Source organism: Pristiophorus japonicus, chromosome 31 (genome assembly GCF_044704955.1).
Source record: "Pristiophorus japonicus isolate sPriJap1 chromosome 31, sPriJap1.hap1, whole genome shotgun sequence".
NCBI classification, from domain to species: domain Eukaryota; kingdom Metazoa; phylum Chordata; class Chondrichthyes; family Pristiophoridae; genus Pristiophorus; species Pristiophorus japonicus.
In genome coordinates, this window is record NC_092007.1 from 9,523,774 (window position 1) to 9,549,195 (window position 25,422).

A 25,422-nucleotide genomic window follows, 5' to 3' on the forward strand; every position below is an offset into this window, starting at 1 on the left:
TCCGACAGCGCAGTACTCCCTCAGTACTGCCCCTCCGACAGTGCGGCGCTCCCTCAGCACTGCACTGGGGGTGTCAGCCTGGATTTTCTTTTGTGCACTTGTCCCTGTGTTGTGTCCAGTGCCAGCGAGTGTTTTACTCAGTTCCAAGTGCCGTCACCTCTCGCTCTCTCTCTCTCTCTCTCTCTGAGCCTGGCTATTGGCGGGGGAGTTTGAGGAAGTGACCACAGCCTTGTGATGAAGCTATCAATAAACATGATCAAACACCATTGGGGGGAAAAGCAGCAATTGCTGCAGTCGCTCCTGCAACAAAAGTCGAGTTGGTTTTGGCCTGAAAGTCACTGTGCCCAGAAAAGTGAGCGAGAGGTGGAGAGGTATGCTAATGACTGGGCAGAAACCCGGAAGAGAGTGAAATAGGATCTCCCTGCCCCTTTGTGAGCAGCAGATTACAATACACCTTGTGCACTGTTGGAGGCTGCAGATCAGAGTCAAAGTCTTTCCTTGTCGCGGGCAGTGGTTTGAAAGTAACGCCGAAGATGAAGTGTTTTCTCTGCACCTTCGTGCTGGCTTGCGTCTGCTTCCGAGTGGCTTTGAGCGGTAAGTCGGCGGTAGAGAGGGACCCAGCGTTGTCTGCGCTCTCTCCAACAACACAAGCAAAAGTGCTGCGTTTGTTTGTTGGGGTTGTGTATGTGGGGGGGGGCGGTGTTTGCCTCGATTATTTGCAGCCTTGACGTTTATTGCTCAACAATCCTGTCGCAATTGGTATTAACAGGTCGTTCCCCTCTTCCCCATAAACTGCACCAAGTTCCCCCTGAGACCCAACGCTGCCTCTTTTAGATAAGAATTAGCAAAAGTCCTGGGGACGGAGGGGGAGGGAGGAAGGAATTAAGTAGAATATAAAATCTGCAAACGGCGCAGATCTGGAACAGAGAATGCTGCAATTGCAAGGTCGCCCAGGTTAAACCTGCGATTAACTCACCTTGACAAAGTATGGATAATGTGGAATACATTTGGGGAGGTGTTCGGCAGTGTATTGTGCAGTTGGAATACTTTGCATCCATTTCCTGCTTGATTTCCGAGCACGCGAGACCATCTGCCTTATATAATAATAACATTTATGTTAGTTCCCCTCAGTGTAAACAGATAAACTTGGCTGATTGCTCGGGGAGATCGGTGCACTGTTCTGTCACTGTCAAACCAAGCCGTTCAGCCCACAGAGGTTCCGACTGCAATATCTCGCTTGTAAATTGGTGATTCTTCAACCATGAGCTAAAGGCGACAATCCTAAAGAGGGTGCATGAACCGAGAGAGCTAGGGGTGTGCGTGTGTGTGTGTGTGGACAACTCACTGAAGCTGGCGGGGCAGGTTGAGAAAGCGGTTAAAAAAAGCTTACTGCATCCTGGGCTTCATAAACAGAGGCATAGAGTACATAGACACACAGAAAATAGGAGCAGGAGTAGGCCATTCGGCCCTTCGAGCCTGCACCGCCATTCAATATGATCATGGCTGATCATGCAACTTCAGTACCCCGTTCCTGCTTTCTCTCCATACCCCTTGATCCCTTTAGCCGTAAGGTTCACATCTAACTCCCTTTTGAATATATCTAACGAACTGGCCTCAACAACTTTCTGCGGTCGAGAATGCTACAGGTTCACCACTCTCTGAGTGAAGAAGTTTCTCCTCATCTCGGTCCTAAATGGCTTACCCCTTATCCTTAGACTGTGACCCCTGGTTCTGGACTTCCCCAACATCGGGAACATTCTTCCTGCATCTAACCTGTCCAGTCCCGTCAGAATCTTATACGTTTCTATGAGATCCCCTCTCATTCTTCTAAATTCCAGTGAATATAAGCCTAGTCGATCCAGTCTTTCTTCATATGTCAGTCCTGCCATCCCGGGAATCAGTCTGGTGACCTTCGCTGCACTCCCTTAATAGCAAGAATGTCCTTCCTCAGATTAGGAGACCAAAACTGTACACAATACTCTAGGTGTGGCCTCCCCAAGGCCCTGTACAACTGCAGTAAGACCTCCCTGTTCCCATTGGTGGAAGAGTGGAGAACCAGAGGGACACAGATTGAAGGCGATTGGCAGAAAGGCGACACGAGGATAAACCTTTTTACGCAGCGAGTGGTTAGGATCGGGGACGCGCTGCCCGAGGGGGCGATGGAGGCAGACTCAATCGTGGCTTTCAAAAGGGAGTTGGGTAAGTCCCTGAAGGAGAGAGATTTGCCGGGCTCCGGGGAAAGGTTGGGGGGGGAGTGGGACTGGCTGAGGTGCTCTTGCAGAGAGTGGGCACGGGCTGGAGGGGCCAAATGGCCTCCTGTACTGTAACCGTGCTGTGATTCACGGGGTGCTACCCTTGACCTCTGCGCTCCTCAGTACGAGAAAGGATTTAGTCAGTGGGGACCTGGCTCCCCCCTGTTCTGGAGTGAGCCTCCCTCACTCCCTCACTGTTGGGAACTGTTCGTGAGAACATGGAGTCGGGGCGTGGCCAGTCTCATCAGTGATGTCGTGACAGCTGATTGGCCAGGACACACTCCGGAATGGTCACGTGCCGAAAGGTCCTGGGCAACTTCAAGAGCTTGAGGAAGGGGGTGGAAGAGATTCATTAAAACCGGTGAAATAAATGTGAATGTTGCTTGGAAACAAAGAAAGTTACAGCGCAGAAGGAGACCATTTCGACCCATTGTGTCCGCGCCGGCCGACAAAGAGCCCCAACGGCCCTCGGTCAGCAGCCCTGAAGGTTACATATAAACCTATAAACGATGACGGAAAGGCAAAGGGCACCCAGCCCAACCAGTCCGCCTCACACAACTGCGACACCCCTTACACTGAAACATTCTACACTCCATCCCAACAGGAGCCATGTGATCTCCTGGGAGAGGCAAAAACCTGATAAAAAACCCAGGCCAATTTAGGGAGAAAAAATGTGGGAAAATTCCTCTCCGACCCATCCAGGCGATCGACACTAGTCCAGGAGATCACCCTGGTCGTATTCGATTCCCTGCAGTACTTACTATTATATCTGCTCCGTCCAACAAAAGGTCATCCAGTCTAATCCCAAATACCAGCTCGAGGTCCGTAACCCTGCAGGTTACTGCACTTTAAGTGCCCATCCAACCATCTCTTAAAAGTGGTGAGGGTTTCTGCATCCACTGCCCTTCCAGGCAGCTAGTTCCAGATCCCCACAACCCTCTGCATGAAGATGCCCCCCCCTCAAATCACCTCTGAACCTTCCACCAACCACCTTAAAACAATGCCCCCTGCAATTGAATTTGTGAAGAGGTTTTTCAGCACAGCAAAGCCAGCCCAACTTGCCAGATTTTGAGCTCGTACATCACTACGGCCCAGGTTAGAAAAACAAGATCAATTCCCCAGATGTTTTTTTTAAAAAAGTCTTCTGCCGTGTCGTGTTTCTGAATCTCCCTGAGGCACATCGCTATCTAGGGCAAGGAGCGCCACCCGATCTGTTGTCAGCCTTCTCGTGCTGTGTCACGACTTAACAGTGTGGTTCAGTGAGTAGCACAGTCGCCCCAGGGTCCAGAAGGTTGTGGGTTCAAGTCCCACTCCAGGGACTTGGGCACAAAATCCAGTGAAGTACTGAGGGAGCGCCGCGCTGTCGGAGGGGCAGTACTGAGGGAGCGCCGCACTGTCGGAGGGGCAGTACTGAGGGAGCGGCGCACTGTCGGAGGGGCAGTACTGAGGGAGCGCCGCACTGTCGGAGGGGCAGTACTGAGGGAGTGCCGCGCTGTCGGAGGGGCAGTACTGAGGGAGCGCTGCACTGTCGGAGGGGCAGTACTGAGGGAGCGCCGCGCTGTCGGAGGGGCAGTACTGAGGGAGCGCTGCACTGTCGGAGGGGCGGTACTGAGGGAGCGCTGCACTGTCAGAGGGGCTGTACTGAGGGAGCGCCGCACTGTCAGAGGGGCAGTACTGAGGGAGCGCCGCACTGTCGGAGAGGCAGTACTGAGGGAGCGCCGTACTGAGGGAACGCCGTACTGTCGGAGGGGCAGTACTGAGGGAGTGCCGTACTGTCGGAGGGGCAGTACTGAGGGAGTGCCGCACTGTCGGAGGGGCAGTACTGAGGGAACGCCGCACTGTCGGAGGGGCAGTACTGAGGGAGCGCCGCACTGTCGGAGGTGCCATCTTTCAAATGAGACATTAAACCGAGGCCCCATCTGCCCTCTCAGGTGGATGTAAAAGATCCCACGGCCAGTATTTGGAAGAAGAGCAGGGGGAGTTCTCCCCGGTGTCCTGGGGCCAATATTTATCCCTCAATCCACATCGACATAAACAGGTGATCCGGGTCATTATCACATTGCTGTGTGTGGGAGCTTGCTGTGCACAAATTGGCTGCCACGTTTCCCACAATACAACAGTGACCACACTCCAAAAAGTACTTCGTTGGCCGTGAGGCGCTTTGGGACGTCCAGTGGTCGTGAAAGGCGCTATCGAAATGCTAAATCATTCTTGCTACTTCCCCTGCGTTCGAGAATGCAGTCGGGAATTTATCTCAGGGTGGGGTCAGCTTGCCATGGATCCTGTGACTGCATCAGCTCGAGTGTAACCAGTTACGTTTCTGCTAAGTGTGTACTTAGCGACTCTTATTACAGGTACTTTCCAGAGGGGAAAAGGAACTGTAAACACTTTTGAAAACCCATATGACTCATCCAGTTATGTCAATACATGAGAATGTGCATAACTGCAGCAGCGATTGGAGTCAGGGTGGGGGAACGAGCAGGACCCATTCACTTTCGTAATGTCGCTGGTCGCGAGCTCCTGACAACTTGAGCTGGTTTTTAGCGGAAATATATTTAGAATGATAAAGTCCATTACGAAATAAATGTTGACAATACCGTGTTTTCAAGAAGCACGCTGGGGCAAGTCAGAGCTGACGAACTCACTTACCCTGCCAAGTTATCTAACTTGTTTGGTTGCTTTTTCTGTGCAAGCAAGTTGCCAAACAGTATCTTTTGTGCAAACAAATAAGCGCACATTGTTTTCAAGGTTTGTCTGCTATTGCACTTTACAAGCTAAAGGTTTGTTTTAGGACCAGCCTGATCATGAACCATCCAGCTCATAAACGTAAGAACATAAGAGATAGGAGCCTCGAGTCTGCTCCGCCATTCAATAAGATCACGGTTGATCTGATCTGATCATGAACTCAGCTCCACTTCCCCGCCCGCTCCCTGTTATATTTGCAGACTATAGATATACTCTCTGTATAGTTGCATAAGATGGAGACTTGTTACCTGATGTACTGTCAATAATGTTTACACTGTGTATATACTATGTTGGCACCACTAGAGGGTGCAACTGGTGGAGACCGGGGTTTCCTGCCCCTGTGGCAGAGGCTGTCCACCAGAGGGCACTGCGGTGGGAGACCTGAGGGTCACCTGCATAGGTGTGCAGGGCCCAGTATAAAAGGCTGCCCACCATGCTTGTTCCTCACTCGAGTTACGAATAAAGGACCAAGGTCACTACAGTTTGAGTACAACACATTGCCTCGTGGAGTCATTCATAAGTGCATTACACTCCCCATAACCCTTCACTCCCTTATCGCTCAAAAACCTGTCCATCTCCACCTGAAATATATTCAATGACCCAGCCTCCACAGCTCTCTGGGGCAGAGAATTCCACAGATTCACGAGAAGAAATTCCTCCTCCGTTTCAGTTCTAAATGGGGGACCCCTCACTTCTGAGACTATGCCCCCTGTTTTTAGATTCCCCCACGGGGGGAAACACCCTCTCTGCATCTACCCTGTCCAGCCCCCTCAGTATCTAACACGTTTCAATAAGATCACCACTCATTCTTCTAAACTCCAATCATAGGAACACAGGCACAGGAGGAGGCCCATTCAACCCCTCGAGCCTGTTACACAGGAACAGGAGGAGGCCCATTCAGCCCCTCGAGCCTGTTACACAGGAACAGGAGGAGGCCCATTCAGCCCCTCGAGCTTGTTACACAGGAACAGGAGGAGGCCCATTCAGCCCCTCGAGCCTGTTACACAGGAACAGGAGGAGGCCCATTCAGCCCCTCGAGCCTGTTACACAGGAACAGGAGGAGGCCTATTCAGCCCCTCGAGCCTGTTACACAGGAACAGGAGGAGGCCCATTCTGCCCCTCGAGCCTGTTACACAGGTCACCCCTCAGCCTTTATTCAAGGGAAAAGTGACCCAGCCTGTTCATCCTTTCCTGATATGCATACCCTCACATTTCTGGTTAACTGAAATTTATCAATCTCAGATTTAAAATTAACAATTAACCCTCTAGCATAAATTGCCATTTGCAGGAGAGAGTTCCAAACCTCTCCCACCCTGTGTGTGTAGAAATGTTTCCTAACTTCACTCCTGAAAGGCCTGGCTCTAATTTTCAGACTGTGCCCCTCGTCCGAGATTCCCCAACCAGTGGAGATGGTCTCTCTCGATCGAATCTATCTGTTCCCCTCAATATCCTGAAAACTTCCATCCGATCGCCCCTTAACCTTCTAAATTCCAGGGAATACATCCCGAGTTTGTGTAATCTCTGCTCCTAACTTAACCCTTGGAGGGCGAGTATCGTTCTGGTAAACCTACGCTGCACGCCCTCCCAGACCAATATATCCTGCCGAAGGTGTGCTGTCCGGAACTGCTCCCAGTGCTCCAGGTGTGGTCTAACCAGGGTTCTGTACAGCTGCAGCATAACCTCTACCCCCCTTGTATTCTAGTCCTCGGGATATAAAGGCCAGCATCCCATTAGCCTTCCTGATTATTTCCTGTACCTGTTCCTGACATTTTTATGATTGATGTACCTGGAACCCCCAAGTCTCTCTGGACCTCCCACTCTAGTCTCCAGCCTTCCACCATTTAGAAGGACTACTTTCGATCACAGGCTTAGGTGTGCAAGAAGAGGTCTCGAGCACTCTTGTTCATCTTAGCCAGTCCCTCGAGATCGAGGAAGACTTGCTTCCACTCTAAAAGTGAGTTCTCAGGTGACTGAACAGTCCCAATACGAGAGCCACAGTCCCTGTCACAGGTGGGACAGACAGTGGTTGAGGGAAGGGGAGGGTGGGATTGGTTTGCCGCACGCTCCTTCCGCTGCCTGCGCTTGGTTTCTGCACGCTCTCGGCGACGAGACTCGAGGTGCTCAGCGCCCTCCCGGATGCACTTCCTCCACTTAGGGCGGACTGGTCTTTGGCCAGGGACTCCCAGGTGTCGGTGGGGATGTTACATTTTATCAAGGAGGGTGGTCCCTTGTAACGTTTCCTCTGCCCACCTGGGGCTCGCTTGCCGCGTGGGAGTTCCGAGTAGAGCGCTCGCTTTGGGAGTCTCGTGTCTGGGGGACATGCGGACAATGTGGCCCTGCCCAGCGGAGCTGGTCGAGTGTGGTCAGTGCTTCGATGCTGGGGATGTTGGCCTGGTCGAGGACGCTAACGTTGGTGCGTCTGTCCTCCCGGGGGATTTGTAGGATCTTGCGGAGACATAGTTGGTGGTATTTCTCCAGCGACTTGAGGTGTCTGCTGTACTTGGCCCATGTCTCTGAGCCATACAGGAGGGCGGATAGCTTCCTGTGCACCAGCAAGGCCAAAGAAAAATACTTCAAGCACAGGAGCACATAAATGAGTAACCTTTCCTTGTTGTTTGAATTTCAGAGAGTCTGCAAGTGGTGATTAAAGAGCCCACAGGACCTATTGTGGAAGGAAGTGATGTAATCTTGCAGTGTGTGGGTAATGGATGGGACATGTCACAGAGCAAATTCCAGATGTACCACAAAGTGAGTTTCCTCATTACAACACAATAACTACCTGTATTTATAGCGAAACACCCCAAGGCGCCTCACAGGAGCGTTAGGAGATGAAAAATTTGACCCCGAGCCGCATAAGGAGAAATTAGCGCAGGTGACCAAAAGCTGGGTCAAAGAGGTAGGTTTTAAGGAGCGTCTTGAAGGAGGAGAGCGAAGTTTAGAGAGGCGGAGAGGTTTAGGGAGGGAGTTCCAGAGCTTGGGGCCCAGGCAACAGAAGGCACGGCCACCGATGGTGGAGCGATTATAATCAGGGATGTTCGGGAGGGCAGAATTAGAGGAGTGCAGACATCTCGGGGTGTTGTGGGGCTGGAGGAGGTTACAGAGATAGGGAGGGGTGTAGGAGCTGGAGGAGGTTACAGAGATAGAGAGGGGTGTAGGGGCTGGAGGAGGTTACAGAGATAGGGAGGGGTGTTAGGAGCTGGAGGAGGTTACAGAGATAGGGAGGAATTGTGGGGCTGGAGGAGGTTACAGAGATAGGGAGGGGTGTAGGGGCTGGAGGAGGTTACAGAGATAGGGAGGGGTGTAGGGGCTGGAGGAGGTTACAGAGATAGGGAGGGGTGTAGGTACTGGAGGAGGTTACAGAGATAGGGAGGAGTGTAGGAGCTGGAGGAGGTTACAGAGATAGGGAGGGGTGTAGGGGCTGGAGGAGGTTACAGAGATAGGGAGGAGTTGTGGGGCTGGAGGAGGTTACAGAGATAGGGAGGGTTGTGGGGCTGGAGGAGATTGCAGAGATAGGGAGGGGTGTAGGAGCTGGAGGAGGTTACAGAGATAGGGAGGGGTGTAGGAGCTGGAGGAGGTAAACGAGATAGGGAGGAGTTGTTTGGCTGGAGGAGATTGCAGAGATAGGGAGGGGTGTAGGAGCTGGAGGAGGTTACAGAGATAGGGAGGGGTGTAGGAGCTGGAGGAGGTAAACGAGATAGGGAGGAGTTGTTTGGCTGGAGGAGGTTACAGAGATAGGAAGGGGTGTAGGGACTGGAGGAGGTTACAGAGATAGGGAGGGGTGTAGGGGCTGGAGGAGGTTACAGAGATAGGGAGGGGCAAGGACCATAGATGGCTTTGAAAACAAGGATGAGCATTTTCAAATCGAGGCGTTCTTTAACCGGGAGCCAATGTAGGTCAGTGAGCACAGGGGGTGATGGGTGAGTGGGACTCGGTGCGAGTTAGGACACGGGGACAGTGAGCACAGGGGGTGATGGGTGAGCGGGACTCGATGCGAGTTAGGACACGGGGCAGTGAGCACAGGGGGTGATGGGTGAGTGGGACTCGGTGCGAGTTAGGACATGGGGCAGTGAGCACAGGGGGTGATGGGTGAGCGAGACTCGATGCGAGTTAGGACACGGGGTCAGTGAGCACAGGGGGTGATGGGTGAGCAGGACTCGATGCGAGTTAGGACACGGGGTCAGTGAGCACAGGAGGTGATGGGTGAGTGGGACTTGGTGCGAGTTAGGACACGGGGGCAGTAAGCACAGAGGGTGATGGGTGAGTGGGACTCGGTGCGAGTTAGGACACGGGGGCAGTGAGCACAGGGGGTGATGGGTGAGTGGGACTCGGTGTGAGTTAGGACACGGGGGCAGTGAGCATAGTGGGTGATGGGTGAGTGGGACTGGGTGCGAGTTAGGACACGGGGCAGTGAGCACACAGGGGGTGATGGGTGAGTGGGACTGGGTGTGAGTTAGGACACGGGGGCAGTGAGCACAGGGGGTGATGGGTGAGTGGGACTCGGTGCGAGTTAGGACATGGGGCAGTGAGCACAGGGGGTGATGGGTGAGCGGGACTCGATGCGAGTTAGGACACGGGGTCAGTGAGCACAGGGGGTGATGGGTGAGCAGGACTCGATGCGAGTTAGGACACGGGGTCAGTGAGCACAGGAGGTGATGGGTGAGTGGGACTTGGTGCGAGTTAGGACACGGGGGCAGTGAGCACAGGGGGTGATGGGTGAGCGGGACTTGGTGCGAGTTAGGACACGGGGGCAGTAAGCACAGAGGGTGATGGGTGAGTGGGACTCGGTGTGAGTTAGGACACGGGGGCAGTGAGCACAGTGGGTGATGGGTGAGTGGGACTGGGTGCGAGTTAGGACACGGGGCAGTGAGCACACAGGGGGTGATGGGTGAGTGGGACTGGGTGTGAGTTAGGACACGGGGGCAGCTGAGTTTTGGATCACGCACTTTAAAAAAAATTCATTCCTGGGATGTGGGCCGTCGCTGGCCAAGGCCGGCATTTATCGCCCAATCCCTCGTCGCCCCTTGTGAAGGTGGTGGTGAGCCGCCTTCTTGAACCGCTGCAGTCCGTGTGGTGAAGGTGCTCCCACAGTGCTGTTAGGGAGGGAGTTCCAGGATTGTGACCCAGCCACGATGAAGGAACGGCCGATATATTTCCCAGTCGAGGGATGGTGTGTGTGTGACTGGGAGGGGAACGTGGAGGGGGGGTGTTCCCATGGACCTGCTGCCCTTGTCCTTCGAGGCGGGTAGAGGTCGCGGGTTTGGGAGGTGCTGCCGAAGAAGCCTTGGCGAGTTGCCGCGGTGCATCTTGTAGACGGTGAAGAACTGTCACATAACCTTCTGTGTCTTGAGATCTTATTTAAGGAATCTCGTGCTATACCCATTGAGGACATGGAAAGCTCTTATATATGATAAGAAGGCATGTAAATGTATCTCATATTTGAGCGTTGAACCAGTTTCGTTAGAAGCCAACCAAACTCAAGGGAGAAGGGAATTTCATTCCCGAGGGAATAGAAGGATCTAAAGGCAGGGTGGGAAGGAGTAAGTACAGAGGGAGCTTTACTCTGTATCTAACCCCGTGCTGTACCTGCCCTGGGAGTGTTTGATGGGACAGTGTAGAGGGAGCTTTACTCTGTATCTAACCCCATGCTGTACCTGCCCTGGGAGTGTTTGATGGGACAGTGTAGAGGGAGCTTTACTCTGTATCTAACCCCGTGCTGTACCTGTACCTGCCCTGGGAGTGTTTGATGGGACAGTGTAGAGGGAGCTTTACTCTGTATCTAACCCCGTGCTGTACCTGGACCTGTACTGGGAGTGTTTGATGGGACAGTGTAGAGGGAGCTTTAATCTGTATCTAACCCCGTGCTGTACCTGGACCTGTACTTGCCCGGGGAGTGTTTGATGGGTGGTTATAACGGAACGTGGTACAGACCCAACATTAAAGATCTCTCGCCCTGACAAAACATCGACAATGGACAAACAGTGTTGAGCGAAAAATGTGGTTTTTGGAATCACTTCAACGTGGAAGTGGCATTTGACCTGAAATTCAGTTTTGCAAACTCGTTCTGGCTCCTTGAGCCAACCTTACATTTGTGTCCTCTCTGAATTGTAGTGGATTAACTCCTGGTTCTACATCGATACCACCACTCCGTTTCGCTGCTGGTATTACAGCTTCAACGTCACCAAGGAGAACGGGGAACTCTTCCTCCGAGTGAAGCAAATGTATAAATGGCACTCTGGCCCTTACCGCTGTGTGTCCAACAGCACTGATGGCGAGATCTTCTCCGAAAACATCACCGTCCCTCTTCAGTGTAAGTGGAACCCTTCCCTTTCACCCCTTATCTCTTGTCAAATCTCTCGTCTCTCTCTCTCTCTCTCTCTCCCCCTTCTCTCTCAATTTCCTCTTCCCACTGTCTTTTTTCATTTCATAGGATCCCATCGAACACACGGCCCAGAAACAGGCCGTTCGGCCCAACCAGTCCAGGCCGGTGTTTATGCCCCACTCGAGCCCCCTCCCGTCTTTCCCCATCTAACTCTATCACCATAACCCTCTATTCCCTTCTCCCCCGTATACTTGTCCAGCCTCCCCTTAAATGCCTCGATACTATTCGCCTCAACCCCTCCCTGTGGCAGCGAGCTCCACATTCTCACCCCTCTCTGGGTAAAGAAGTGTCTCCTGAATTCCCCATTGGGTTTCTTGCTGACGATTTTATATTGATGGCCTCTAGTTATGCTCTCCCCCACAAGTGGAACCATTCTCCCTGTATCCACTCTTTCAGCATTTTAAACACCTCCTATTAGCTCACCCATCAACCTTCTTTTCTCAAGAGAAAAGAGACCCAGCCTGTTGATCCTTTCCTGATATGTACACCCTCGCATTTCTGGTATCATCCTTGTAAATCTGCTCTGCTCCCTCTCCAGTGCCTCGATATCCTTTTTATAATATGGAGACCAGAACTGTGCACAGTGCTCCAAGTCTGGTCTAACCCAGTTATAAAGAGACCAGAACTGTGCACAGTGCTCCAAGTGTGGTCTAACCCAGGTATATAGAGACCAGAACTGTGCACAGTGCTCCAAGTGTGGTCTAACCCAGGTATATGGAGACCAGAACTGTGCACAGTGCTCCAAGTGTGGTCTAACCCAGGTATATAGAGACCAGAACTGTGCACGGTGCTCCAAGTGTGATCTAACCCAGGTATATGGAGACCAGAACTGTGCACGGTGCTCCAAGTGTGATCTAACCCAGGTATATGGAGACCAGAACTGTGCACAGTGCTCCAAGTCTGGTCTAACCCAGTTATATGGAGACCAGAACTGTGCACAGTGCTCCAAGTGTGGTCTAACCCAGGTATATGGAGACCAGAACTGTGCACAGTGCTCCAAGTGTGGTCTAACCAAGGTATATGGAGACCAGAACTGTGCACAGTGCTCCAAGTGTGGTCTAACCAAGGTTCGATACAGGTTTAGCAAAACTGTCCTACTTTTCAGTTCTATACCTCTAAAAATAAACCCTATTTTCCCTCTGTCACCATTTCTGCTCCTCTCGATCCCCTTTTTCTATTCGTTCACAGGAGATGGGCATCGCCGGCAATGCGGCATTTATTGCCCATCCCTCATTGTCCCTTGATCAGTACTGAGGGAGCGCCGCACTGTTGGAGGGGCAGTACTGAGGGAGCCCCGCACTGTCGGAGGGGCAGTACTGAGGGAGCGCCGCACTGTCGGAGGGGCAGTACTGAGGGAGTGCCGCACTGTCGGAGGGGCAGTACTGAGGGAGCCCCGCACTGTCGGAGGGGCAGTACTGAGGGAGCGCCGCACTGTCGGAGGGGCAGTACTGAGGGAGCCCCGCACTGTCGGAGGGGCAGTACTGAGGGAGCGCCGCACTGTCGGAGGGGCAGTACTGAGGGAGCCCCGCACTGTCGGAGGGGCGGTACTGAGGGAGTGCCGCACTGTTGGAGGGGCAGTACTGAGGGAGCGCCGCACTGTCGGTGGGGCAGTACTGAGGGAGCCCCGCACTGTTGGAGGGGCAGTACTGAGGGAGCACCGCACTGTTGAAGGGGCAGTACTGAGGGAGCCCCGCACTGTCGGAGGTGCAGTACTGAGGGAGCTCCGCACTGTCGGAGGGGCAGTACTGAGGGAGCGACGCCTGTCAGAGGGGCAGTACTGAGGGAGCGACGCACCCTCTGGGCGGATAAGATGTTACGCCAAGGCCCTGTCTGCTCTCTCAGCAGGGACGGAAAAGATCCCACGGTCACTATTTCACAGAAGAGCAGGGGGAGCTTTGTACCAATATTTATCACTCAGCCCACATCACCAAAAACAGATGATCCGGGTCATTATCGCGTTGCTGTGTGTGGGAGCTTGCTGTGCGCAAATGGGCTCCTGCGTTTCCTACATTACAACAGCGACTACACTTCCAAAAAGTACTTCATTGGCTGTAAAGCGCTTTGGGACGTCCGGTGGCCGTGAAAGGCGCTATATAAATGCGAGACTGTCTTTCTTATCGTTTTTTTTTGTTTTGCTTTCAAGATCTCAACGGGATTTCGCTCACTGAACCGAAAAACCTCTTCAGCCGTTACATGAGGGACCCCCGGGTTGTTCGGGTGATGAGGGGCAAAGACGTTGAGATCAAGTGCTCGGCGAGCAGCTCCGAGCCGCCAGTCTACCAGTGGAAGAGAGAGGTAGGACCCGTGTCTCAGCACACCACTGTGGCTGTGATGGGCAAGTGCCGATCTGGGGTGAAATTCAGCGGTGCCCGTTCTGGGGAGCGGTGACAGATGGAAGGGGCATTGAAGTCTCGCCCCTCTGGAAACAAATTTGGCTCGCCCTCCCGCCCCGCACGGACGTAAACGGACCGCTAAATCAAGCGTTCCACCTCCGTCTTAAAGCGCTAAAGGGCTTTCGCTGCAGGCTCTGCCCATTAAAAAGGCGCCGACCAAACAGGAGTCGGCCATTCGGCCCCTCGAGCCTGCTCCGCCATTTAATACGATCATGGCTGATCCGATCAGGCACTCAGCTCCACTTCCCCGCCCGCTCCCCATAACCCTTCACTCCCTTATCGCTCAACAATCTGTCTATCTCCACCTTAAATATATTCAATGTCCCAACCTCCACAGCTCTCTGGGGCAGAGAATTCCACAGATTTACAACACTCTGAGAGAAGAAATTCCTCCTCATCTCAGTTTTAAATGGGCGGCCCCTTATTCTAAGACCGTGCCCCCTAGTTCTAGTCTCCCCCATCAGTGGAAACATCCTCTCTGCATCCACCTTGTCGAGCCCCCTCATAATCTGATACGTTTCGATAAGATCGCCTCTCATTCTTCTGAACTCCAATGAGTAGAGGCCCAACCTCCTCAACCTTTCCTCATAAGTCAACCCCCTCATCCCTGGAATCAACCGAGTGAACCTTCTCTGAACAGCCTCCAAAGCAAGTATATCCCTCCTTAAATACGGAGACCAAAACTGCGCGCAGTACTCCAGGTGTGGCCTCACCAATACCCTGTATAGTTGTAGCAGGACTTCTCTGTTTTTATACTACACCCACCCTTGGATGGAGTATAACCTACCTGGGGAGCGGGGTATCAGACAGCCGGGCTGAGCGATCCAGGCAAGGAACGTCCCCCCCCCGCGAATAAACCGGTGTGCTAACACAGGGCGGGGCAAATGTGAATTTCGGGACTCCAGCGGGCGGGGCATCTAACGGGGGCGATGCGCGCGGCGATGACATCACAATCTCCGCGCCGCGGGACATCGGGGCGCAACGCCCAAGATCAGCCGCTGAACTCGCGCCCAATATGGCGGGAGGCCTTGTTAGCACCGCACCCGGGCGGTAAGGCATTTGCACCACCAGGGGGCGCTGACGTGAGGCGCTCATGCCCTGAATTTCTCGCCCAGGATCATGTTACAGAGCTGAGCGATCTCCAACGAGTAGCACTAATCAACGCACCTCGTTTAATAATTCAACTCCGGAACTGCGACTCAAATTCCGCTCAGGTAGATAGGATGTCCTCCTCCCCTTACTGTTCGAGTCCAGGGCTCCGCAACTATTTTAATTAATAGGTAAAGTTGAAAGCCCCCTTACTAAGTGCAGAGGAACAAAGGGACCTTGGAGTACATGTCATCATAGAATCGTAGAAGTTTACGGCGCGGGAGGAGGCCATTTCGGCCCATCGTGTCCGTGCCGGCCGACCAAGAGCTACCCAGCCTAATCCCACTTTCCCGCTCTGGGTCCGTAGCCCTGTAGGTTACGGCACTTCAAGTGTACATCCAGGTACTGTTTAAATGTGGTGAGGGTTTCTGCCTCTACCACCCTTTCAGGCCGTGAGTTCCACCCCAGACCCCCACCACCCTCTGGGTGAAGACATTTTCCCTCAAATCCCCTCTAAACCTCCCCCCCAATTACTTTCAATCTGTGCCCCCTGGTTGTTGACCCCTCTGCTAAGGGAAACAGATCCTTCCGATCCACTCTGTTTAAAGTGTTTTCCGATCAACTTACTGAGCTCTTCGAACGTCTTGTCCGCCTGCTTCTCTGTCGCTAGAAGGTCCTTCATCAGGGAGTGCGTCCTGGATCCACAAACCGTCAGGAGATGAGCCCTGCGTTTGTCGTCCGAATCCTGTCCCAACCATTCCCTAGTGACAAAACTTTGCTGTAGTCTCTCAATAAAGTCGTCCCAATCATCACCAACACAGTATCTCTCTTCTGTGCTGCTAGTGGCCATGCTCGCATGGTTTAAATCCCAGTTTCTCGTCGCCAATAATACGTCCTTACTACACAGTGTAAATACACACGAGGCCCATACTTGAGAGAAGGTCACTCTGTGACCAGTTACCTTTATTTGCCAGCACTGAAGTGATGAAGGTGGGTGGAGCTTCCCCTTTTATACCTGAAAGTCCAGGTTAGGAGTGTCTCCCACAAGTTCGCCCCCTTGTGGTCAATGTGCTCACGGTGTACAACTTAGGTCAGTTTACACATGGGTTACAATGATAGTAGAATACATGACAATATCCAGGCCCCTCATCATTTTATACACCTCAATCAGGTCTCCCCTCAGCCTCCTCTGTTCCAAAGAAAACAACCCCGGCCTATCCAATCTTTCCTCATCGCTAAAATTCTCCAGTCCCGGCAACATCCTGGCAAATCTCCTCTACACCCTCTCTAGTGCAATCACATCTTTCCTGTAATGTGGTGACCAGAACTGCACACAGTACTCCAGCTGTGGCCCAACTAGTTAATAAAGGCAAATATTCCTTATGTCACAGTTCCCTGAAGGTAGCAGGCCAGGTGGATAAGGTGGTTAAGAAGGCATACGGGATACTTGCCTTTATTGGCTGAGGCTTGGAATACAAGAGCAGTGGGGGTTATGCTTGAACTGTATAAAACACTGGTTAGGCCACAGTTGGAGTACTGCGTGCAGGTCTGGTCACCACATTACAGAAACGATTCGATTGTTCTGGAGAGGGTACAGAGGAGATTTACCAGGATGTTGCCGGGACTGGAGAATTTTAGCGATTGAGGAAAGATTGGATAGGCTGGGGTTGTTTTCTTTGGAACAGAGGAGGCTGAGGGGAGACCTGATTGAGGTGTATAAAATGATGAGGGGCCTGGATAGAGTGGATAGGAAGGACCTGTTTCCCTTGGCAGAGGGGTCAACAACCAGGGGGCACAGATTGAAAGTAATTGGGGGAAGGTATCGAGGGGATTTGAGGGGAAATGTCTTCACCCAGAGGGTGGTGGGGGTCTGGGGTGGAACTCACGGCCTGAAAGGGTGGAACTCACGACCAGAAACCCTCACCACATTTAAACAGTACCTGGATGTGCACCTGAAGTGCCGTAACCTACAGGGCTACGGACCCAGAGCGGGAAAGTGGGATTAGGCTGGGTAGCTCTTGGTCGGCCTGCACGGACACGATGGGCCGAATGGCCCTCCTCCCGCGCCGTAAATCTCGGTGATTCTACGATTACAGGGACACCAGAACCCACAAGTTACTAAATAAACTTTAAAGGAATCTTAATTGATCAAATTAGAATGTGGTTGCCCCGGGGGTGATGATGCACTCCAGTTCCTCCGGCGCCCACCTCTCGCGGAAGGCCGCGAGCGTACCGGTGGACACCGCGTGCTCCATCTCCAGGGACACCCCGGCTCGGATGTAACCGCGGAAGAGAGGCAGGCAGTCGGGGCTGAACGACCCCCTCGACCGCCCGCTGCCTGGACCGGTTAATGGCCCCACCTTGGCCAGGGCCCAGGAGCAGGCCCCACGAGGAGGCCCTCGGACCTGCCCCGCTCCCCTCCGCACAGGGTGCCCAAAGATCAGGAGCGTGGGACTGAAGGGCAGCCAGAACTTGAGGAGTGGCCCCTTCAAACAATGGAAGAGGGGCTGCAACCTCACACACTGAACGTACCCGTGGAACACGGACTCCTCCAGACCGCAGAAATCGCAGGCGGCCCGGGAGCCCGTGAACCGACTTAACAACCGATTGCACGGGACTGTCCCGTGCACCACCCTCCAGGCCAAGTCCCCGATACCTAGGGTTCTACATCACATTATCTGGGCGAGACTCAGATCTTGCTAGGGACCTTGGCCACCAAGCTTTGACACTAACTTGCTCACCACACCTTGGAAAGGATCGTATGTCTGGTGTGGTGATTGGCGCAGTACAGGCCACAGTTCTGACATTGTGTCTGAGTCGCATTGTTGGAACAGAGTGGAGGAAGATTTCCTAATCTGTCATGTAACTAACCTCATGGCAGGACAGTGTAGAGGGAGCTTTACTCTGTATCTAACCCCGTGCTGTACCTGCCCTGGGAGTGTTTGATGGGACAGTGTAGAGGGAGCTTTACTCTGTATCTAACCCTGTGCTGTACCTGCCCTGGGAGTGTTTGATGGGACAGTGTAGAGGGAGCTTTACTCTGTATCTAACCCCGTGCTGTACCTGCCCTGGGAGTGTTTGATGGGACAGTATAGAGGGAGCTTTACTCTGTATCTAACCCCCTGTACCTGCCCTGGGAGTGTTTGATGGGACAGTATAGAGGGAGCTTTACTCTGTATCTAACCCCCTGTACCTGCCCTGGGAGTGTTTGATGGGACAGTGTAGAGGGAGCTTTACTCTGTATCTAACCCCGTGCTGTACCTGCCCTGGGAGTGTTTGATGGGACAGTATAGAGGGAGCTTTACTCTGTATCTAACCCCGTGCTGTACCTGCCCTGGGAGTGTTTGATGGGACAGTGTCGAGGGAGCTTTACTCTGTATCTAACTCTGTGCTGTACCTGCCCTGGGAGTGTTTGATGGGACAGTGCAGAGGGAGCTTTAATCTGTATCTAACCCCGTGCTGTATCTGTACCTGCCCTGGGAATGTTTGATGGGACAGTGCAGAGGGAGCTTTACTCTGTATCTAACCCCGTGCTGTAAGAACATAAGAACATAAGAACAAGGAACAGGAGTAGGCCATCTAGCCCCTCGAGTCTGCTCCGCCATTCAACAAGATCATGGCTGATCTGGCCGTGGACTCAGCTCCACTTACCCGCCCGCTCCCCGTAACCCTTAATTCCCTTATTGGTTAAAAATCCAGCTATCTGTGATTTGAATACATTCAATGAGCTAGCCTCAACTGCTTCCTTGGGCAGAGAATTCCATAGATTCACAACCCCCTGGAAGAAGAAATTCCTTCTCAACTCGGTTTTAAGTTGGCTCCCCCATATTTTGAGGCTGTGCCCCCTAGTTCTAGTCTCCCCGACCAATGGAAACAACCTCTCTGCCTCTATCTTGTCTATTCCTTTCATTATTTTAAATGTTTCTATAAGATCACCCCTCATCTTTCTGAACTCCAACGAGTAAAGACCCAGTCTACTCAATCTATCATCATAAGGTAACCCCCTCATCTCCGGAATCAGCCTAGTGAATCGTCTCTGTACCCCCTCCAAAGCTAGTATATCCTTCCTTAAGTAAGGTGACCAAAACTGCACGCAGTACTCCAGGTGCGGCCTCACCAATACCCTGTACAGTTGCAGCAGGACCTCCAAGCTTTTGTACTACATCCCTATCGCAATGAAGGCCAACATTGCATTCGCCTTCCTGATTACCTGCTGCACCTGCAAACTAACCTTTTGGGACAACATGCTGTGGTGCAGAGGGACCTGGGGGCCTTGTACATGAAATTCTAAAAGAGTTTCATGTACAAGGCCCCCAGGTCCCTCTGCACCACAGCATGTTGTAATTTCTCCCCATTCAAATAATATTCCCTTTTACTGTGTTTTTTTCCAAGGTGGATGACCTCATATTTTCCGACATTGTATTCCATCTGCCAAACCTTAGCCCATTCGCTTAACCTATCTAAATCTCTTTGCAGCCTCTCTGTGTCCTCTACACAACCCACTTTCCCACTAATCTTTGTGTCATCTGCAAATTTTGTTACACTACACTCTGTCCCCTCTTCCAGGTCATCTATGTATATTGTAAACAGTTGTGGTCCCAGCACCAATCCCTGAGGCACACCACTAACCACCGATTTCCAACCCGAAAAGGACCCATTTATCCCGACTCTCTGCTTTCTGTTAGCCAGCCAATTCTCTATCCATGCTCATACATTTTCTCTGACTCTGCGTACTTTTATCTTCTGCAGTAACCTTTTGTGTGTCACCTTATCGAATGCCTTTTGGAAATCTAAATACACCACATCCATCGGTACACCTCTATCCACCATGCTCGTTATATCCTCAAAGAATTCCAGTAAATTAGTTAAACATGATTTCCCCTTCATGAATCCATGTTGCATCTGCTTGATTGCACTATTCCTATCTAGATGTCCTGCTATTTCTTCCTTAATGATAGTTCCAAGCATTTTCCCCACTACAGATGTTAAACTAACCTGCCTTCTGTCTGCCCCCTTTTTTAAATAGAGGCGTTACATTAGCTGCTTTCCAATCCGCTGGTACCTCCCCAGAGTCCAGAGAATTTTGGTAGATTATAACGAATGCATCTGCTATAACTTCCGCCATCTCTTTTAATACCCTGGGATACATTTCATCAGGACCAAGGGACTTGTCTACCTTGAGTCCCATTAGCCTGTCCAGTACACCCCTCTAGTGATGGTGATTGTCTCAAGGTCCTCCCTTCCCACATTCCCGTGACCAGCAATTTTTGGCATGGTTTTTGTGTCTTCCACTGTGAAGACCGAAGCAAAATAATTGTTTAAGGTCTCAGCCATTTCCATATTTCCCATTATTAAATCCCCCTTCTCATCTTCTAAGGGACCAACATTTACTTTAGTCACTCTTTTCCGTTTTAAATATCTGTAAAAGCTTTTACTATCTGTTTTTATGTTTTGCGCACGTTTACTTTCATAATCTATCTTTCCTTTCTTTATTGCTTTCTTAGTCATTCTTTGCTGTCGTTTCAAATTTTCCCAATCCTCTAGTTTCCCACTAGAGGAACCTTGGCCACCTTATACGCATTGGTTTTTAATTTGATACTCTCCTTTATTTCCTTGGTTATCCACGGCTGGTTATCCCTTCTCTTACCGCCCTTCTTTTTCACTGGGATATATTTTTGTTGAGCACTATAAAAGAGCTCCTTAAAAGTCCTCCACTGTTCCTCAATTGTGCCACCGTTTAGTCTGTGTTTCCAGTCTACTTTAGCCAACTCTGCCCTCATCCCACTGTAGTCACCTTTGTTTAAGCAACCTGGGAGTGTTTGATGGGACAGTGTAGAGGGAGCTTTACTCTGTATCTAACCCCGTGCTGTACCTGCCCTGGGAGTGTTTGATGGGACAGTGTAGAGGGAGCTTTACTCTGTATCTAACCTCGTGCTGTACCTGTACCTGCCCTGGGAGTGTTTGATGGGACAGTGTAGAGGGAGCTTTACTCTGTATCTAACCCTGTGCTGTACCTGCCCTGGGAGTGTTTGATGGGACAGTGTAGAGGGAGCTTTACTCTGTATCTAACCCCGTGCTGTACCTGCCCTGGGAGTGTTTGATGGGACAGTGTAGAGGGAGCTTTCCTCTGTATCTAACCCCCTGTACCTGCCCTGGGAGTGTTTGATGGGACAGTGTCGAGGGAGCTTTACTCTGTATCTAACCCCGTGCTGTACCTGTACCTGCCCTGGGAGTGTTTGATGGGACAGTGTAGAGGGAGCTTTACTCTGTATCTAACCCCGTGCTGTACCTGCCCTGGGAGTGTTTGATGGGACAGTGTAGAGGGAGCTTTACTCTGTATCTAACCCCCTGTACCTGCCCTGGGAGTGTTTGATGGGACAGTGTCGAGGGAGCTTTACTCTGTATCTAACCCCCTGTACCTGCCCTGGGAGTGTTTGATAGGACAGTGTCGAGGGAGCTTTACTCTGTATCTAACCCCGTGCTGTACCTGTACCTGCCCTGGGAGTGTTTGATGGGACAGTGTAGAGTATAGAATAACAGATACCAGGGAGTGAGTTACAGAAGATGATCTAATCGAGGGGTCCCGGGGGGGTTAATATTTTGAATTCCCGGGTGTGAGTTCGAGACAATGATCTAATCGAGGTTTAATCCCCGTTCCCGCAGGATGATGCATGGATCTACCTGAACAGCAGCCTTCGAATTGTGAACATCAAACCGGAGCAAGGAGGGACGTACACCTGTAAAGCATCGCATCCTTCCATCCCGAGCCTCACCCAGTCCAAGTCTGTGGCGATCGAGGTTGTGGAACGTGAGTCTGTATTGCCGCATTTATTAACCTGTGACTCTACCCAGCCATTGAGTCTCCCACAGCCCATGTACACTCTCCCCTCCCACAGCCCATGTACATGCTCCTCTGTCACTGACTGTCCCCTCCACCCATTCAACCCCCTCCCACAGCCCATGTACACTCTCCCCTATCACTGACTCTCTCCCCCCACCTGTTCAACCCCCTCCCACAGCCCATGTACACGCTCCTCTGTCACTGACTGTCCCCCCCACCCATTCAACCCCCTCCCACAGCCCATGTACACTCTCCCCTATCACTGACTCTCTCCCCCCACCTGTTCAACCCCCTCCCACAGCCCATGTACACGCTCCTCTGTCACTGACTCTCTCCCCCCACCCGTTCAACCCTCCCACAGCCCATGTACACTCTCCCCTATCACTGACTCTCTTCCCCCCACCCGTTCAACCCTCCCACAGCCCATGTACACGCTCCTCTGTCACTGACTGTCCCCTGCACCCATTCAACCCCCTCCCACAGCCCATGTACACTCTCCCCTATCACTGACTCTCTCCCCCCACCCATTCAACCCTCTCCCACAGCCCATGTACGCTCTCCCCTGCTTGTCTGTAGCTGGACAACTGCTTTTGCTTTTTATTTCTTCATTCACGAGATGTGGGCCGTCGCTGGCCAAGGCCGGCATTTATCGCCCGTCCCTCGTCGCCACTTGAGAAGGTGGTGGTGAGCCGCCTTCTTGAACCGCTGCAGTCCGTGTGGTGAAGGTGCTCCCACAGTGCTGTTAGGGAGGGAGTTCCAGGATTGTGACCCAGCCACGATGAAGGAACGGCCGATATATTTCCCAAGTCGAGGGATGGTGTGTGTGTGACTGGGAGGGGAACGTGGAGGGGGGGTGTTCCCATGGACCTGTTGCCCTTGTCCTTCGAGGCGGGTAGAGGCCGCGGGTTTGGGAGGTGCTGCCGAAGAAGCCTTGGCGAGTTGCCGCGGTGCATCTTGTAGACGGTGCACACCGCAGCCACGGTGCGCCGGTGGTGGAGGGAGTGAGTGTTGGAGGTGGTGGAGTGAGTGTTGGAGGTGGTGGAGGCAGTGAGTGTTGGAGGTGGTGGAGGGAGTGAGTGTTGGAGGTGGTGGAGGGAGTGAGTGTTGGAGGTGGTGGAGGGAGTGAGTGTTGGAGGTGGTGGAGGGAGTGAGTGTTGGAGGTGGTGGAGGGAGTGAGTGTTGGAGGTGGTGGAGGGAGTGAGTGTTGGAGGTGGTGGAGGGAGTGAGTGTTGGAGGTGGTGGAGGCAGTGAGTGTTGGAGGTGGTGGAGGCAGTGAGTGTTGGAGGTGGTGGAGGGAGTGAGTGTTGGAGGTGGTGGAGGGAGTGAGTGTTGGAGGTGGTGGAGGGAGTGAGTGTTGGAGGTGGTGGAGGGAGTGAGTGTTGGAGGTGGTGGAGGGAGTGAGTGTTGGAGGTGGTGGAGGGAGTGAGTGTTGGAGGTGGTGGAGGGAGTGAGTGTTGGAGGTGCTGGGGAGCGTGGCCCATCGAGCGGGTGGCTTTGTCCTGGATGGTGTCGAGCTTCTCGAGTGTTGCTGGAGCTGCAACTCATCCAGGCAAGTGGGGAGTGTTCCCTCACACTCCTGACTTGTGTCTTGTTGATGGTGGGAAGGCTTTGGGGAGTCAGGAGGTGAGACACTCGACACAGAATACCCAGCCTCTGACCTGCTCTTGTGGCCACAGTATTTATGTGGCTGGTCCAGTTAATCTATGTCTATCCATGGCACCCAGCATAATCTCATTTAATAGCCCCTGCCTCTTGTAAAGCAGGGAAGTCTTGCTCCAGTTATACAGGGTATTGGTGAGGCCACACCTGGAGTACTGCGTGCAGTTTTGGTTTCCATATTTACGAAAGGATACACTTGCTTTGGAGGCAGTTCAGAGAAGGTTCACTCGGTTGATTCCGGGGATGAGGGGGTTGACTTATGAGGAAAGGTTGAGGAGGTTGGGCCTCTACTCATTGGAGTTCAGAAGAATGAGAGGTGATCTTATCGAAACGTATCAGATTATGAGGGGGCTCGACAAGGTGGATGCAGAGAGGATGTTTCCACTGATGGGGGAGACTAGAACTAGGGGGCATGGTCTTAGAATAAGGGGCCGCCCATTTAAAACTGAGCTGAGGAGGAATTTCTTCTCTCAGAGGGTTGTAAATCTGTGGAATTCTCTGCCCCAGAGAGCTGTGGAGGCTGGGACATTGAATATATTTAAGGTGGAGATAGACAGATTTTTGAGCGATAAGGGAGTGAAGGGTTATGGGGAGCGGGCGGGGAAGTGGAGCTGAGTCCATGATCGGATCAGCCATGATCGTATTGAATGGCGGAGCAGGCTCGAGGGGCCGAATGGCCGACTCCTGCTCCTATTTCTTATGTTCTTATGTAACTCTCGACTCTTTCCCCCCCCCCCTCCTCTCAGAACCGCTAACCTCCTTCCAGCTGAACGAGATGAACTTGATCCTGGCCATTGCCATTCCAGCCGGTGTGCTGGCCCTGACCATAGTTGGCATCATCGTCTACATGTACAACAAGAGGAATCAGATGAAGGGAATGCAGCATCTGTGAGTATGACGGAATCTCGACACTCGGAATAAAGTTCGCCAAAGGGCATCGAGACCTCTACCAACAACGTGTATTTGTACAGAGTATGAAATAGTAAAGCACCCCCAGGCGCTTCATCAGACAAAGCTTGACCCCGAAGAGATACAGCTTGAACCTCCATAATCCAGAACTCCCTTATCCGGAACCACCTCTCGTCCAGAACCATTCCCGGCCACCTGGTGGCGCATGTACAGACCTCCGACATGAACAAATTGAAGTCCTTCTTCACTGCCTGACCCCGCGATCGCTGGCCTGACCCCGCGATCGACCCCCTCCCCGCGATCCCCCTCCGCCCCACCCCCACGATCTCTCTGCCGCACTCCCAGCCCCAAGCCAGCCAGCCCCGATATCCCCCTTGCTCAGTACCTGTGCCGTCCAATTTAACGTGACCACCCCTCGTCCGGAAAAAATCCCTTATCCGGAACAGGCTGCGTCCCGAGGGTTCCGGATAAAGGAAGTTGGACCTTGGCACAGGCAACCAACAGCTTGGTCTAAGACACGGCTTTTAAGGAGCATCTCGAAGGAGGGAAGAGCGAAGCGGAGAGGTTTAGCATCTTGGGATGTCTCCCTCGGTAAAAGGTGCTGTATAAATGTACGTTGCGGTTGGTTCATGACCGCAGAAAGATCATTTGCAAAACTATACTGGGTCCCGGAGGTAGCTTTCCCTGTGTCTGAGATATCAACCCGAGTCCATCACGTATACTTAATGTAGTCGCTCACCATTTCAGATCCTGTCCCTCTGGTTCGTCACTCGGGACATGATTATTATAATTACTTTTTGTCCGTTTGCCGGCCGACCCCAGTCTTAACTTAACGGCGCTTACATTTTGTATTTAAAGGGGTGGGGTCCTGGGAGGTGGCACTGCCTCAGTGAACATGTTCAACTGCAAACATAGCGCCTGCAATGCAACTGAGGGTGGGACATGTCCACAGGGGAGAGATGGGGGTGCGTGAGGTCTCGCTGAGGGTGGGACATGTCCACAGGGGAGAGATGGGGGTGCGTGAGGTCTCGCTGAGGGTGGGACATGTCCACAGGGGAGAGACGGGGATGCGTGAGGTCTCGCTGAGGGTGGGACATGTCCACAGGGGAGAGATGGGGGTGCGTGAGGTCTCGCTGAGGGTGGGACATGTTCACA

At 52.5% G+C, this 25,422-nt stretch overlaps 1 protein-coding gene across 1 annotated transcript in view; it reads left to right on the forward strand.

Moving 5' to 3' along the window:
* The first annotated feature begins 287 nt into the window (after positions 1-287).
* Positions 288-25,422, forward strand: part of LOC139240396 (cell surface glycoprotein MUC18) — a 30,296-nt gene continuing 5,161 nt past the window's right edge. Inside the window, exons 1-6 of the mRNA XM_070868894.1 lie at positions 288-594; positions 7,624-7,745; positions 11,106-11,304; positions 13,520-13,671; positions 21,522-21,666; positions 24,105-24,246. Of these exons, the coding sequence (XP_070724995.1) occupies positions 534-594; positions 7,624-7,745; positions 11,106-11,304; positions 13,520-13,671; positions 21,522-21,666; positions 24,105-24,246 (821 nt within the window). The 5' untranslated portion in view covers positions 288-533. The remainder of the gene's footprint in view (positions 595-7,623; positions 7,746-11,105; positions 11,305-13,519; positions 13,672-21,521; positions 21,667-24,104; positions 24,247-25,422) is intronic.